The 15293-nt window shown below is 43.2% G+C and overlaps 1 protein-coding gene across 4 annotated transcripts in view; it reads left to right on the top strand.

The window, feature by feature from the left end:
* The window catches only part of RGL1 (ral guanine nucleotide dissociation stimulator like 1), a 122275-nt gene that overhangs the window by 47241 nt on the left and 59741 nt on the right, over positions 1-15293 (top strand). For all 4 annotated transcript variants that reach the window (XM_035121461.2, XM_035121463.2, XM_035121462.2 and 1 more), the window contains exon 3: positions 4987-5195. In XM_035121461.2, coding sequence (XP_034977352.1) covers positions 4987-5195 — 209 coding nt within the window. The remainder of the gene's footprint in view (positions 1-4986; positions 5196-15293) is intronic.

The following is a 15293-nucleotide window of genomic DNA, read 5'->3' as shown; positions in this document are numbered from 1 at the left end:
ACCATTCAATAATACTGATTTATGGAATAAAACACTGCGGGCTGAGTTAGCACGCTAACAGGAAATAGCTCAATCTGGATTCAATCAGAGACAGTCTCTTTTCTGACATGATCAAGATCTCTGAAAAGAAAGATGAGGTTTTGGGTTTTGCTTTCTGGCCAGCTGTCTGCCTACAAAAACACACACTATATTGACTTATTTTCAAAGAGTTTTTCTATATTGACGGGAAATTTTCCATATTATATCTATAAAGGTCAGGGGAGGTCATATCCATTTAAGGACTGCCTCTCCCCATACAAACTAACCCAGACCCTGCACTTATACCTCAGAAGTTCCTTTAAATGATTTCTAACATGCTGGTGCTGGTTGCTGATAAATGTGTATTATTTTTTATATGCACACATATGCACTCTATTGACGGAGAAAGTTCTGTGCAGTATCTGTATTCCACAGCTATGAGAAGTGCCCAGCCACCTCCCATTCCATCTTGAACTTGTAACAAGAATGGGAGAAGAATAAACAACAATGAGGTCATTGAGCCATCCTCAGTTGGTTTATCCTTTCTATAGCATATTCATTGATGTTTTTTGTAGTCTAAATGTAAGTGATGAAGCTCCTCTTGGGAGACCAGACTCCTAGTATCTTGTAGACCTCATTGCTAAAAGATGTTGCCTGATAATGTTTCCTTTTGTGTAAACTTTTTACCAATAAGAGAGATGGATATATGACTCCTTTTCTAAATAGTACATTTGGCATAATCAACTCTGTTGTAACTCAATAGGATAGCAAGTGAAGACCTGCAAAAAGTTGCATATATCACCCCCATACTATCTGAGGAGCTATCCATCCCTCCCCCCTCCCCCCTCCCCCTTTTCTGTTTTCAGTTCCCCACTCCCACATAGAGGGCTGTTTTGTTCATTATCTCTGTGGAAACCACACTGCTGGGAAATTGAGTTGCACCGAGTCCCTGCCACATGCTTAGCTGCTGATATAAATGTCTGCCCACATGATAACTTTGTCAGGTCTGCTTCTCTATGTATTGGCCTGTAGGCCCACTTCAAGTCTTTCCCTCTGCTACAATCGTACAAACACAATCTCTCTTGCATACTTGCACAGTTGGAGTCTCTGTAACACATACACACATGCATGCACACACACACGGAGGAGGAGGAGGATAGAAGCCTGCAGCTGTGATACCACTGACCTCTGATGCTGCAGTGACATTTCTTCAAGTGACTAGGCCAGATCATCCATGCCCCAACCCTGTTCTGGACTGGAGGAGGCATCAACTTTTAACAGACATATACACCAAATTTGGCACTTCTAAACCAATGGGACTTTGTTTATTTATTTAATGCATTTGCATACCACTTCATCATTAGTGTTTCTATGCAGTCTTTTTAGGCTCCTGGCCTTTTTAGGTCCCCCGGCCTAAAAAGTCATGAAACCAAATACTACCTTAAAATGCCTGCTGGAGTAAGAAAACTTTTTCCTATGCATCAGATTCAGCAAAGAGGCTGCCTATCTAATCAGGAGCCAGCTCTGATTTGCTTGCATCACACTGCCTCTTGTATCAAGTGCCCCCTTTTATTCAAGCCTTTTATGCAGTACCTTTAAAAAAAAACAACCCAGATAATTATATGTAAAATTATGCACAAAAATATGTAGAAGGCTTGCAACAGAGTCAAGGCCCATGTGGTAGTATATTTTTGCCGTAAAATTTTATTAATGTTAATAATGTATTTTATACAGTCATATGCATTGTTGTATGTATCTGTTTATATGCTGCTGGCTTTAGGAAACCTGAAATGTGCATGCGATTCAGAACCCGGCAAGGGCTGCTTCCGGCTCTTCAGCCAGCATAAAAGCCTGGGCACCCCAAAGCACCTCCCCCTAGCCCTGCGTGTGGGCGCGCGCCTCAATTCGGGTTCCGGAAAGGGCTGCGTTCCTTCTCCCGTCCTCTGGCTGGAGCATTGCAGAGGCTCCAGCACCTCGCTACTGTTGCCCTTCCCTCTCTGGCCTTGGCTCTGATGCGTCTGAGAGCCCTCTCTCCACCCCGCTCCATTCCTCATTCCCTCCTCCTGACTCGCTGCTTGTGCCGTCACTGGGCGAAGTGCTTGTCAGGATGACTGGGGGAGGGTCCCCTAAGGAGTCCCCCTGACACATATGATATGCAAGAATCATATACAGTGGTACCTCTACTTACAAATAACTCTACTTATGAATTTTTCTACTTACAAATGGAGCTCCGTCCGCCATCTTGGATGCGGTTTAGATAGGATTTTTTCTACTTATGAATTTTTAGATAGGGTTGCTTCGACTTACGAATTTTTTCTCCCAATGCATTCCTATGGGATTCGACTTACAAATTTTTTCGACTTACAAATGTGTGTTCGGAACGCATTAAATTCGTAAGTAGAGGTACCACTGTATAAGGTAGTTTTAACACAACTTGCAAAAATAAAAATATAAACCCTTCTCACTGAGATAAAGGGAGACAGAAGGGATTTTTTTAAAAAAAGTGTGCAGAGAAGCTGGACCTTGATATTTTCAGAAAACTCTGTTACCTCTGTTCTCCTGCAATATTTTGGGTGCCTTTTGGCAGGTGCTTTTGTTTAGCAGACTGGCTTCTACAGCCTTACCAAAAAAGTACTATTTTTTCCCTACTAATCCACATGCATTTAGATCCCTGTGTTAGCCAATAAAATGGGGAAAGCAACTTTTTAAAAGCTTCCATGGCTGGTTCCCGAGAGCAGATTCTTACCCACGAGGCTACTTAGTAGTTCTAGATTCCCGCAGAATAACATCATTCCCTTGCACATATACAATTGTTGGTGGGCCTTTGTGCATCTGGTTTATTTTCTCTGTTATAGTCAGCTTTGCACAGGCCAGTTCCAAAAGCTACTAAAACACATGATGTTCTCTTTCAGCAACTTTTGGATGAGGATCTGAATAGACTAACACAGTTTGAAAAACTTCAATAAGTTAAAAGAATGAGTTTTCATGAAAGCAAATAGCTTAGCAATAAAAATAGGACAGGAATTGCAAGATATGGCATCTGTTCCTTGTGAGATGTGTGAACCAAGGAGTTTAATTAATAGTTATTCTACAGATGGGACATCTTGACTTGAACATCATACTTCAAAATTCCAAAATGTCTTAATAAAAATGCTTGGCTTCTTACATTGGTACTGTATCTCAGTTTTTTGGGTGGTCTCCCATCCAAAAACTGTCCAGGTTCATACTTCCTTAGCTTTACAGTTGGATGTTTTCAAGACTTCTCTGTTTTAGACACATGTTATATCAAGCTTTTGTTGTTTGTGTTGATTTTGGCTTCATTTTAATCAGTGCAGCCAATTTTTGCTTCTTTCCTTCCTAAGTTTAGTTCCATTTTTGGAGGATATGTGGGAGGAGCTTTCTTCCAATCCTCCTGTTGTGAAGATAAAAAAAATGTGTTGTCTTTAGGCGGAACTAAACCCATCAACTACGAGGTTGCTAAAAACACTAGACCATTGCCAAGAAAAGCAACCCATGTCTAGTTTCTCCATAATGTGAACTATGTGATGTGACATTACAGTGTCATGAGTGTCCAACATCAGGGGTAGGAACTGGTGGCCTTCTAATGGTTGTTGGACTCCAACTCCCATCTGCCTCAGCCAGCATGGCCAATGGTCAGAGATGATGGGACTTGTATTCCAGCAACATCTGGAGGCCCACAGGTTTCCCACTCCTGCGCCACTTCACTGCAACATGGGAAACATGGAATGATGATGTCATAGCATACATTTCACGACTACATATTTCAGCGGACAAGAGACATCAGGCATGGGGTTGCTATTTTCAGTAGCTATCCTGTGTTTTGATAGCGTATACTGTAGCTGTAATGGCTTGGGTCTCTCCCATAGAAGCGAGACAACTCCGGCAGTAATTATCTCAGATTTATTGCTTAAACACATAAATCACTGTGGAGCTCAGTGTCTTCTCCCAAGTTTGCTGTTGCCAAGTCTGAGCTCTGCCTCTTCCTCCCCCAGCAACGAAGTCCCCACTTTCATTTTCTTTCTTTTCCCCGCCTCTCACATGTTCTCGCGAGCCTACGTGTTTTTGGACAGGCTATTTCCGGTGCCCCTGCTTCTGAGCCGGAACTTGAACTGGCAGTTTGTGTTTTACCCCCTTGGACTCCCCCCTTCCTGCTCTTTGTACTCAGAGCTTAGGGTTCTACTGCAGCTCGGCTGCCCTTCCCCAGTTTCATACTCCAAGCTTATCTCGTTTCCTTGGCTCTCAGGGCGCTCAGCCTCTGCTAGCTGCTAGCTATTGTCTCTGACAATAGCCTATTCCCCCCCCAAAAATTTTTTTTATCAAAATGCTCATGGTATACAGGTCATAGAACAGGACATTATACTGAATGGTTAAATCTGGGCTGACTTCAAGGGTCACCAGTGTCAGGCATTTGATGAGACCTGCATTCCAGCAAGCTGCCTACTGCCAACTCCCAGAGCCCCCGTTGTACTACTGCTTCCCCTTTTGGATATTGCTGGCTGTTCACCTGCCCTCTCCAAGCAAGTGAGAGCAACAGGTAAAATTGAACATCAGACAGTGGCACATAGGGGGCTGAGAGGGAGAGCAAGAAAACAGCCAGTGGTGAGAGGAGGAGATGGACTGTCATCAAAGAGGGAGACCTGAGGGCATTTTGTCTTAGGTCTCCATAAAACTTGGAGCCAGGTTACCAGATCTTCTGGAGTTTAATAGCGTCCCCCAACCCTACTGGTTTTCTATTTATTTACTCTTATGGGCTCAGAGTAGCTTTTGTATGGTTCCCAGATGATCTCCCATCCAGCATCTTGAAGTACCAGACCTATTCAATTTAATGTACCTCCAGACCATTCCTGGGCATCTCCTATTAAAAAGTATATTCTGTTTCACTATGATTGCTCTCCTCTTGGTAGGGGTGCTTGATTAATTTCCCCTTGTTTCTTATATTTTGCATAGGTTGAAGGGGACCAACTGCCCCCAGGGCATACAGTCAGCCAATATGAGACGTGCAAGATCAGGACAATAAAAGCTGGCACTCTGGAGAAGCTTGTGGAGAACCTTCTAACGGCCTTTGGGGACAATGACTTCACCTACATCAGTATATTTCTGTCCACATACAGGGGCTTTGCATCTACAAAAGAGGTTCTGGAACTTCTCCTTGACCGGTAAGATTGAAAGGCTATTTTCAGTCAAAAATAGTTTTAACTCATGCCATACAAACTGTCACAAGGATTAACCATAACAGATGAAGTTTGATTTTTGAATTATTGCTAACTTGAGTGACTTTTAAGATGTATTTTAAAGTAAGGGTCTACTACCACCTACCATTTCAGTTCAACAGTTATCACTGGGACTACTTTGTTGTTGTTTTTCAAATAATTTTTATTCATTTTCCAATATCCACCAAAAAATCACAAAAAACAAACAAACAAAAACATGAAAAAGAAAAACATAACAGTTCTTACTTTTTTACTTAACATTGTTGACTTCCTCAATTCCCCACACACTGGATTCATTTTAAAATCTCAAGCAATTTTCATTTTGTATCTTAAATCATTCTAACACATTTTATCATTATCTCTCAACTATTCTATTCTAAAAATGTCCACTATCCTCCACCAATAATTAATCAATTAATCCAAATCAAAAATTATTTTTCCAAGCTCTATCTTTTATTTCTCCCCTTAGCCTAAAATTTATTACCCAAAACGTTCCATGAATTCAAATATTATTTTTTTCTAACATAATAACATTTAATCACTTAAAACTAAATCAACCCCCCTTCCCCTGGATTCAGGGTTTCCCAGATGATTCAGCGAGTTCCATAGGTCATTCCAGTTTCAGACCATCTAAAGCAGGCATCCCCAAACTTCGGCCCTCCATATGTTTTAGACTACAATTCCCATCATCTTGTTAGCTAGGGATCGTGGGAGTTCTAGGCCGAAACATCTGGAAGGCCACAGTTTGGAGGATGCCTGATCTAAAGCAATCAAAAAGTAACATCTAGTAACATGCTGCCTCCCCAGTTCTTTAAATGTTTCAAAACACCATCCAACTGCTTTCCCACTTTTTAGCCCTTTCACAATTTTTCTTTCCCTTAAACTTTGGCCCCAGTATGGATTCCGCCCTCCCTCTCTCACTGGGAGGGCATTATTCCATACTGGTTCTTCTTTAAAAGCTCTTGGAATCAAACATGAATCTTGCCCCCCCCCTCACTGGGGGAACAATGTTCCCTTCGCCTTCCTTCTTTTAATTCTACGTTGTCCAGGACTGGTGGTTGTAAGTCTTTCTTGTCTAAATTCTCAGTTGGGAATAATCCTTCTTCATTTTCCACCCAGTTCTGAGTCATTTTTTTCATTTTTGCAATCTGTATTGTGTTCTGATACACCTCACATCTTAAATCTTCAATAAGTTCCAGAAGTTGCTTTTGAAAGTCCAAGTCAGATGATGTTGTGCAGGCATCCCCAAACTGCAGCCCTCCAGATGTTTTGGCCTACAACTCCCATGATCCCTAGCTAACAGGACCAGTGGTCGGGGAAGATGGGAGTTGTAGGCCAAAACATCTGGAGGGCCGAAGTTTGGGGGTGCCTGATGTTGTGTCTACTGACATCCTGCTTGTCTCAAATTTCCTGGGAAAGCAGAGATTACTAGACAGGAAATGGCATAGTTCTTATTTCCAAAATTCAGAAACAAAAGTTATGTCCGATCTGGTTACTAACTCTCATTTTTAATTCTTCTTCATATCTTAAAAATCTTGTGTCCATTTATGAAGAGAGCATTGTCCAACTTCATATACACAGCCTTGTATTTTGTGCTCTCTTCACTGCTGACAGTTTCCAGCCTCAAAGAGGCAAGCAAATTCCTTTCTATTATGATGTCATAATGGCGGCTCGCTGATCCCTCCAGGGACCCGACTCCAGCTTTCAGGGGGGGACTTTCCCCAGTCCAGAATAAAGATATTTACAGGGATTTTGCTAGGTTCAATCCTTCTCCCCTTTACCCTGCCTTAGGGGGAAGGTTTAAGCTCCAATTTTTGCTAATTGAATGCTTCCTGTCAGTCTTTCTGGCTTCGGGCAAATTAACTGCGTCTCGATTCACTCAATGGGGAAGATCAACTTCCTCTTTAAATCTCCTCCCATATCCAATTACAAATTATTTCAAAGTCTTTTTCTTTACTTTCTCAAATCCAGCTAATTTAGAAGAATCCACCGCTCCAGGCTGCTGGCACGGAGCTTCGCGTTGCGGGGGTAGCAGTTTAACTCAAGCACCCCGTCTCCACTCCGCTCGCTCTCAGCGCCCTTATTAGGGCTACCAGGGGGCGGAGGAGACCGAAAACAGTGCAGCTGAGTCCCCACGTCCCCAGAACACTTGATCTGGGGCTCTTTTGGGGAGTCCGCATCGCTCTCACGGCTCCCCCCTCCCTCGCAATGCTAGGGAATCCCGGAGCTCGGGATTCTCTCACCAGTCAGCAATGGTGGCAGACCGGAAATCCAGCACTGGGACTACTTTGTGTCTTCATGTCACTTCATTTTTTATTCTGAAAAGAAAGTACAGGCTTTTAGCCCTCGTACTAGCAAGGGAAAATGGAAAAATGAATTTGCTTCTGGGACAGAGTGTTAGTGTGGTGTATTTATGCCTGACTTCGTCCTCAAATAGCTACATTTTCCCGCCTCCCTATCACTTCTGGAGTGCAGGTAGCTGCTTTGGAGGAATCACTCATGCAGTCTGATGTGCTGCTAGGCTTGAGGGGCCTCCTGGAAGCAGCTCATCCAAAAGGTCCCTCCCAACTTTGGCACTGCTCCCACTTAACCCTGCCAGCGTCGCCTTCACCCCAGCATTGATGTGTTCATGCACACATGCGTAGTCTACCTGCCTTCCTCTCTCATGCAAGTCCTTGCTTTGTGGCTAGCCCTCTCATTCCCTCCACCTCACTTGGAGACTTAGTCAACTGGATGACAAGGGAGTTTGCTGAATCCAAGCCTATCACTTGACTTAGTTTTGAACTTGCCCTTGTGCAAAGAGAGCGCAGTGAACTCAGCCACTCAGATGCTATCCCTACAGCTGCAGAGCCTTATCTGGTGCCCTCATTTGCTCTGCTGCCCCAGAGGTGGCATTTGAGCGGCTGAGCTTTCTGCCACTTCTCTTTGCACTGTGGGAAGTTTTACAGTTAAAATAAAATGACAAAGCAGCTGCTTCAGGTAGTAGGAGCAATGCTTTCTAGCACAGTGCTGCTTGCCAGCCACTGACAAATATTTGGGGGCCTTGGACTTATTGCCTGCTAGTCTGATGGCAATGGTGGCACTGGTGACAAGATGGAAAATAGATAGCGTACATCTGTCATTTGTCTTTTACAGAAAGAAAAGTAAAACATGCTTAAGCAGAGAAATAAAGCTACTGGGAATAGTCACACAGTTTCCCCTTTCCAAGAAACCAAGATGTGTGTTTGTGTGTGTGTTTAGCAACTCACCAAATGGAAATCCTCAGGATTCCTTGGGTGCCGTTACAACACTTAAAGTGGTGTGAAACCAATATAATTTCGAAGTGCAGTTAGAGTTTCTGTCTCCTGTTCTTTAATTTTCAGGGAGCTGCTCTGAAGGCCAGCTGTATGCTCCTATTCATGTTGTCCTTTGCAGGCAGGCACACTTCGGTCACACAATCAAAGAGGACAACTAAACTTGCCTCTTCGTACAGCCTGCTTTGCCAGCTTCACAAAATCCATGTGATTTCCTGTGGTTTGTGCTGTAAATCCAGAGCTGAAAGTGAACAAGATTTTAAAAACAAAACTCCAGGAACCAATCCCTTACCGATTCTATACAAGGGGCCACTGTTAAGGATGAGTTTTCATTGCAAGCCATGGCTTTCAATTTTCTTTTGAGGGACATCTTACATTGCAAGGCAAGGCAATTTGTATGCTGTTCTCCTGAGCAAGGCTGAGCTTCCTGTGGGGAGGTCTGCTTTAGTCGTGGTTGACTGGCTGAGGCACAGAATTGGGGGTGGCTGAGGGAAGCTTGTAGTGCAGCTGTTCATTGTTGTTCCTACTTTTTAGTTTAACAAAGAACATCAGTTTGCAGACTGTCAATCGAGCACTTTCATAAAACACAAGGCTATATATAGTATGTGCACTCCCTTCAAACAGGGGTTTGACTGTCGGCGGAAAGATGAAAAGAGACAGGCCCATCCTATCCATAGAGGCTAGTGGCACGGAGAACTATGGCACCGGGCGCTGGAGGGTGCTGGAGGGTGCTGGAAGGGCGCCAAGTGAGCGTAGGGTTCCGGCGATCTGGCCAGGACTGCGCTCCACTAGTTGAGAGGCTGTGCCGTGTCTCTCTCCTTCTCCGAGGATTCCGCGCTGCGCCTCCTTCTCGTTTCCCCAGCGCTGGGTTCCGCTCAGTCGAGCTTTGCCACCAGTGTGCGCACAGCGCCCAAGCAGCTCTTGCTGGTCCCGCGGTGCGCGCACTGGTGGTGAAGCTTGACTGAACGAAACCCAGCGCTGGGGAAACGAGAAGGAGGCACAGCATGGAGTCCTCAGAGGTGGCCTCCCGCTGCTGCCGCAGTCCACTTGGCACTCCCGGGCCCTTGGAGAGGCTCTGGAGGGGGGCGCTGGAGGGACCTTAGCGCCAGGGCGCTGGATGGGCTTAAGACGGCCCTGAAAAGAGAAGTACTTTTACAGTGACTGGATGGGAACCTAAGCAACCATCCAACAACTGTGGGTTTGATAGCTTTGGGTCCAAATTCAAAGTTGTAACGTGTTGTTGGGGTTTTCTTTATAATTAACAAAATGCAGGGAGGTTGTATGTTTCAGGTGGGGTTGCAAAAACATGGCTTCTGTTAGCAGAACTAAAGATTAATTCATGACCCCAGTTGAGGAGGATCACCAACTTGCCTTTGGCGATGGGTTTATGGGGAGGGTCACCTCTGTCCATGGGTTTGGGGAGCTCTTTCTAGGACCTGCTGTTTTGTTTTGTTTCCTCCATTTTTAAAGCAGAATAACAGTATGCTACAAACCCAGAAAAAACTATTTTTAAAAAATGAAATAGTGAAAAAGCAAAATAATGTCTCAACACATACCAAATCATAATTATTAAATTAACATTTTAAATAGAATTGAATCATTCTACAAAGTCAGTAATGGCTCTGTTAAAAATATATTTAATCTTCTATAGCGAGAGGCTGGGTGAGTTTGTTGGTTGTTGTTAATATTAGAATATTTCTTAATCTTCACAGCCATCCCTTAGACTTCCGGTAAAGCAAGAGACTCTTAATCTCAGGGTTGTGGATTGGAGCCCCACATTGGGTGAAATCATAGAATCATAGAGTTGGAAGAGACCACAAGGGCCATCCAGTCCAACCCCCTGCCAAGCAGGAAACACCATCAAAGCATTCTTGACATATCCCTGTCAAGCCTCTGCTTAAAGACCTCCAAAGAAGGAGACTCTACCACACAAATCTTCCTGCTTTGGAAGGGATGACCCTCATGGTCCCCCCCCCCCAACTCCACAATTCTTTGATTCTATGATCCCACTAATAAACAATAATCACCCCACTTCTGTTTCTAGATGTAATGATAAAATCTGTGTCCCTTTAAATAATAATTCCTTCTGTGAATTTAAAATGAAATCTCTCTGGAATCTTAAACACACTTACTTGGGAATAAGTTTTATTGAGCTCAGTGGGACTTTCTTCTGCATAAATGTATATAGGTTTGCACAGTAAGTTATTTTATAGCACTTAACAAATATCCCTGAACCATATGAAGTATAAAATCCTTTAATTTATATTCTCTTCAGTCATAATTTGAACCAGCTCCATAAAATGTCCTTAATAGCTCTGGGGTTAAATGCTACCATAATGGGTTTTAAAGAAAAAGAAGTCCCACTTTTTATATTTATATGCATCTTTTTCTTCTAAGAATGATGCACAAAAGTAGAAACCAGTAATATTCAAACAGTCTCGTATTAAGTGGTTCAGTGATACCAAAACAAAACATCTGTTTTACAAAGTTTCTCTGCAAGACTCTTGACAGAGAAGAGACTGTGAGCAGGTTCAGTTAGTGAGTCCCACAAGCAGAAGCCTGCACAAGGACTCCCAACTGTTGCAGTGGGGCTTCCACCCCTCTCCCCCCCCTCTGCATCCTCTCCCCACACCCCTGAAATTGGCTGGTGGGGGTCAGGAGAACCCATGGAACAGAACAGCACAAGGCAGGAGAAGAGGGTGGATCATTCCATTTAATGGGGCTCCTTGGGGCCCTAAGTCATGTTAATCAAACTGTGATAAATGGCCAACCGTAAGAATCACATTCCTTCCAAAGCACTCTGCCATATAAATGCAATCAGAAAAGAGGCCCTTCCCACAGGCTTTATGGGCAGACAGGCAAAAAAGAGTAAAAATAAATAAATGGTGAGAGTCACCATAGGAAATGAAATGAAGAAAAATTAACTAATGGGTAAAAGCCAAATATAACACGTTTCTTCAAATTCAGGCTAAAAACCAAAAACTGATGGGGACAAGTTCTAATCTCAGGAAGCAAGGCATTCCAGAGATAAGGTTAAAACAAGGGAGGAAGGTCAGAAACTAGAAGAGATTTTGGGTTTGACAAGAAGTTAAGTACCTTTAGAGAGGGAAGTATAAAGAGAGCAAAAAGATAATGAGCCAGAGCTTGCAGGCATTTCTAAATTCAAAGAAGTTTATTAAACCCTATTGGGAAATCCAATCAGTGTAGAGCAGTAAGAAGAGGGAAAGCATGGGGTTAAAAGGAAGAGGAGGAGGAGGAAGCAAGGGACTTTCAGAAGTTTAAAATTGAGGAGAAATCAGGTTGACTGTTAGGAAAGACCATCCTTCAGAGCATTGCAGGGATCAGATGGTATAGGCAGATTGTGAGAATTAAGCAGAATAGTTATGGTATCAGTTTGAAAGAAAAGGCCGCATACACATTTACCTGTGAGTGAATCCTATTGAACTCTACAGGTGTTCCAAGATTTAGGGAAGTCTCCATGCATAGAGGTAGCATGTGAAGGTCTCCTCCTCCTCAGTAAAGGTAAAGGGACCCCTGAGCGTTAGGTCCAGCCACGGACGTCTCTGGGGTTGCAGTGCTCATCTCGCTCTATAGGCTGAGGGAGCCGGTGTTTGTCCGCAGACAGCTTCCGGGTCATGTGGCCAGCATGACTAAGCCACTTCTGGCGAACCAGAGCAGTGCACGGAAATGCCGTTTACCTTCCCGCCTATTTATCTACTTGCACTTCATGTTTCATGCTTTTGAGACACCCCCATATATATGGCCAGGAAGAGCCATACGGCATCAGGGGGAGTGTCAAGAGTAGGACCCTGGTCAGCTGGGTTTCCTCTGATTGTGTCATAACAAGAAGTATGTCTCCATCAGAGGCAGATGGATGTTGGCTGTGAACAGGGGTAGGCAACCTCAGGCCCGTGGGCCGGATGTGACCCAATTGCCTTCTCAATCCAGCCCGCGGATGGTTCGGGAATCAGTGTGTTTCTACATGGGTAGAAACACTCTACATGAGTAGAATGTGTGCTTTTATTAAAAATGCATCTCTGGGTTACTTGTGGGGCATAGGAATTTGTTCATATTTTTTTCAAAATATAATCCATCCCACCACATGGTCGGAGGACACCGAATGCTGAAAAGATGAAATTTCTGCCAGATAATAGAGTAATGGAGAACTAATGGAATTTCCCTATTGTGGAATTTGTTTTTTGAATGAGTCAGCACAGCTACCTATGCTTTTCATAACAGGGAAATGTGCAAGCAGTGTTTCTGTTTTTCTATTGGCTCTTGGTGGATGGAGAGGAAAAGAGGGAAAGAAGGCTGGATATGAAGCTTGCCCCAGAATCCATTTACCTGCTTAAGCACTTGTTAAATTTGAATATCTAAAACTCCAATCGTCTACTCACTTATGAGGAAGCAAGCCCCCAAGGAGGTTTAGTTCTGGTTAGTCTTGTAAAAGAATCCATTCTAAGTAATTTTAACCATGTCAGACATACTTAAATTTTTGCTATCCCACATTGAGTTATAGAGGCACACCTGCACACACTACAGAATTTTGTACTGAAGTCCTGCTTTGTTCCTCTTGATACAGTTCCTAATCTGAAAATCAAAATTGCCTCAGTCATGAGACTTTAATTGGTAGAACATGCTTCAGGGAGCAACTTGTTAGCATTTCTCTTTCTATTATACACAAATGTGGCATAAAAGCAGGAGTTGCTATCCTTGCAATGCAGTTGATGCAGCTTCAAATGATGATTTGGTCATCCGCCTTACCTGTCCTCCTGGTACTTCAGGTGGGCTTCTCCTTGTGCCCTCAATCTTTCCCAACATCAGGGTCTTTTCCAGGGAGTCTTCTCTTCTCATGAGGTGGCCAAAGTATTGGAGCCTCAGCTTCAGGATCTGTCCTTCCAGTGAACACTCAGGGCTGATCTGCAGTGATCATGGAATGCAAGAAAGTAAAATCTCTCACTGCCTCCATTTCTTCCCCTTCTATTTGCCAGGAGGTGACAGGACCAGTGGCCATGATCTTAGTTTTTTTGATGAGCTTTAGAACATATTTTGTGCTCTCCTCTTTCACCCTCATTAAAAGGTTCTTTAATTCCTCCTCACTTTCTGCCATCAAGGTTATGTCATCAGCATATCTGAGGTTGTTGATATTTCTTCCGGCAATCTTAATTCCGGCTTGGGATTCATCCAGTCCAGCCTTTTGCATGATGAATTCTGCATATAAGTTAAATAAGCAGGGAGACAATATACAGCCTTGCCGTACTCCTTTCCCAATTTTGAACCAATCAGTTATTCCATGTCCAGTTCTAACTGTAGCTTCTTGTCCCATATAGAGATTTCTCAGGAGACAGATGAGGTGATCAGGCACTCCCATTTCTTTAAGATCTTGCCATAGTTTGCTGTGGTCAACACAGTCAAATGCATTAGTTTTTAGCATTAGTCTCTTTAAAATAAAGTGGCCAAATTGCCTGATGAAAGGAGGAAGAAGTAGATTCATTACCGTATGTCACAGGTGCGAGCCAGTCAAAGTTGTGCACAGCCAGAATCTGTTGCAAACTGGAAACTGATATCACCCTAATTTGAACTTGGAAAAAAAAATCTTTATTGCAGTTGTGCTTCTATAGTTGCTTTACTTCTCAAGTAGTGTTCCATTTGCTCTCAACCTAAAATAATTCTATTTCATTTCATTCTAACCCAAGTTTTCTCTTACACATCCTTCTGCAAATTTAGGGGTGCTTCATGACATTACATAGCAACCTTGGTATGCCACTGACTGTGCACTAGACAAAGAACTCTTGGCAGGGAACCAGAGCTAATCCCTGCAGTCTGAAGCAACCCTTAATAAAGAAAATGTTCTGGTTTGTCAGTATGGAAGATTCTTTACCATGTACAGTGGTGCCTCGACTTACAAATTTAATCCGTTCCGAAGGCACCTTCGTAAATTGAAAAATTAGTAAGTCAAAAAACGCCATTGGAAATGCGATTTCCCATAGGAATGCATTGGAAATGGAAAAATTCGTAAGTCAAAGCAACCCTATCTAAAAATTCGTAAGTCGAAAAATCCCTATCTAAAACTGCCGCAGTTTTTCCCCCCGGATGTCGAGACATTCGTAAGCACGCGGCCATTACCCCCATTCGTAAGTCGAAAATTGGGTTGTCGAGTCGTTCGTAAGTTGAGGTACCACTGTAGTAGTTTTGAGAACAAGTTATTATCTGATTGCATGCTGCTTTCTTTGATTCATATACATATACATTCATACAGCCAAGTTACAAGTTACAGGGAACCAGGCAGAGGGCCTTCTCGGTAGTGGCACCCACCCTGTGGAATGCCCTCCCACTAGAGGTCAAAGAGAACAACAATTACCAGACCTTTAGAAGGCATCTCAAGGCAGCCCTGTTTAGGGAAGCTTTTAATGTTTAATGGATTTCTGTATTTTAATGTTTGATGGATTTCTGTATTTTAGAATTTCTGTTTGGTTGGAAGCCGCCCAGAGTGGCTGGGGGAACCCGGCCAGATGGGCGGGGTATAAATAATAAATTATTATTATTATTATTATTATTATTATTATTATTATTATTATTATTATTATATCTCCTCAGTGTGACATGGAAAGCTCAGGTCCTGCTGCCAGCAGAGAGTGCCTCAATACCTTAAGTTCATAGCACACAGTCTTCTCACAGCCGGAGGCACCGGATCACACTAAACAGACATTAACTGTGTCCAACGCAGTGGTCACGTGCTTGTTCTGCAATT

The sequence above is a fragment of the Zootoca vivipara genome, chromosome 7 (assembly GCF_963506605.1).
Source record: "Zootoca vivipara chromosome 7, rZooViv1.1, whole genome shotgun sequence".
In the NCBI taxonomy this organism is placed as follows: domain Eukaryota; kingdom Metazoa; phylum Chordata; class Lepidosauria; order Squamata; family Lacertidae; genus Zootoca; species Zootoca vivipara.
Note: the sequence above shows the minus strand (reverse complement) of the source record. Positions and strands in the feature narration are given on the sequence as shown.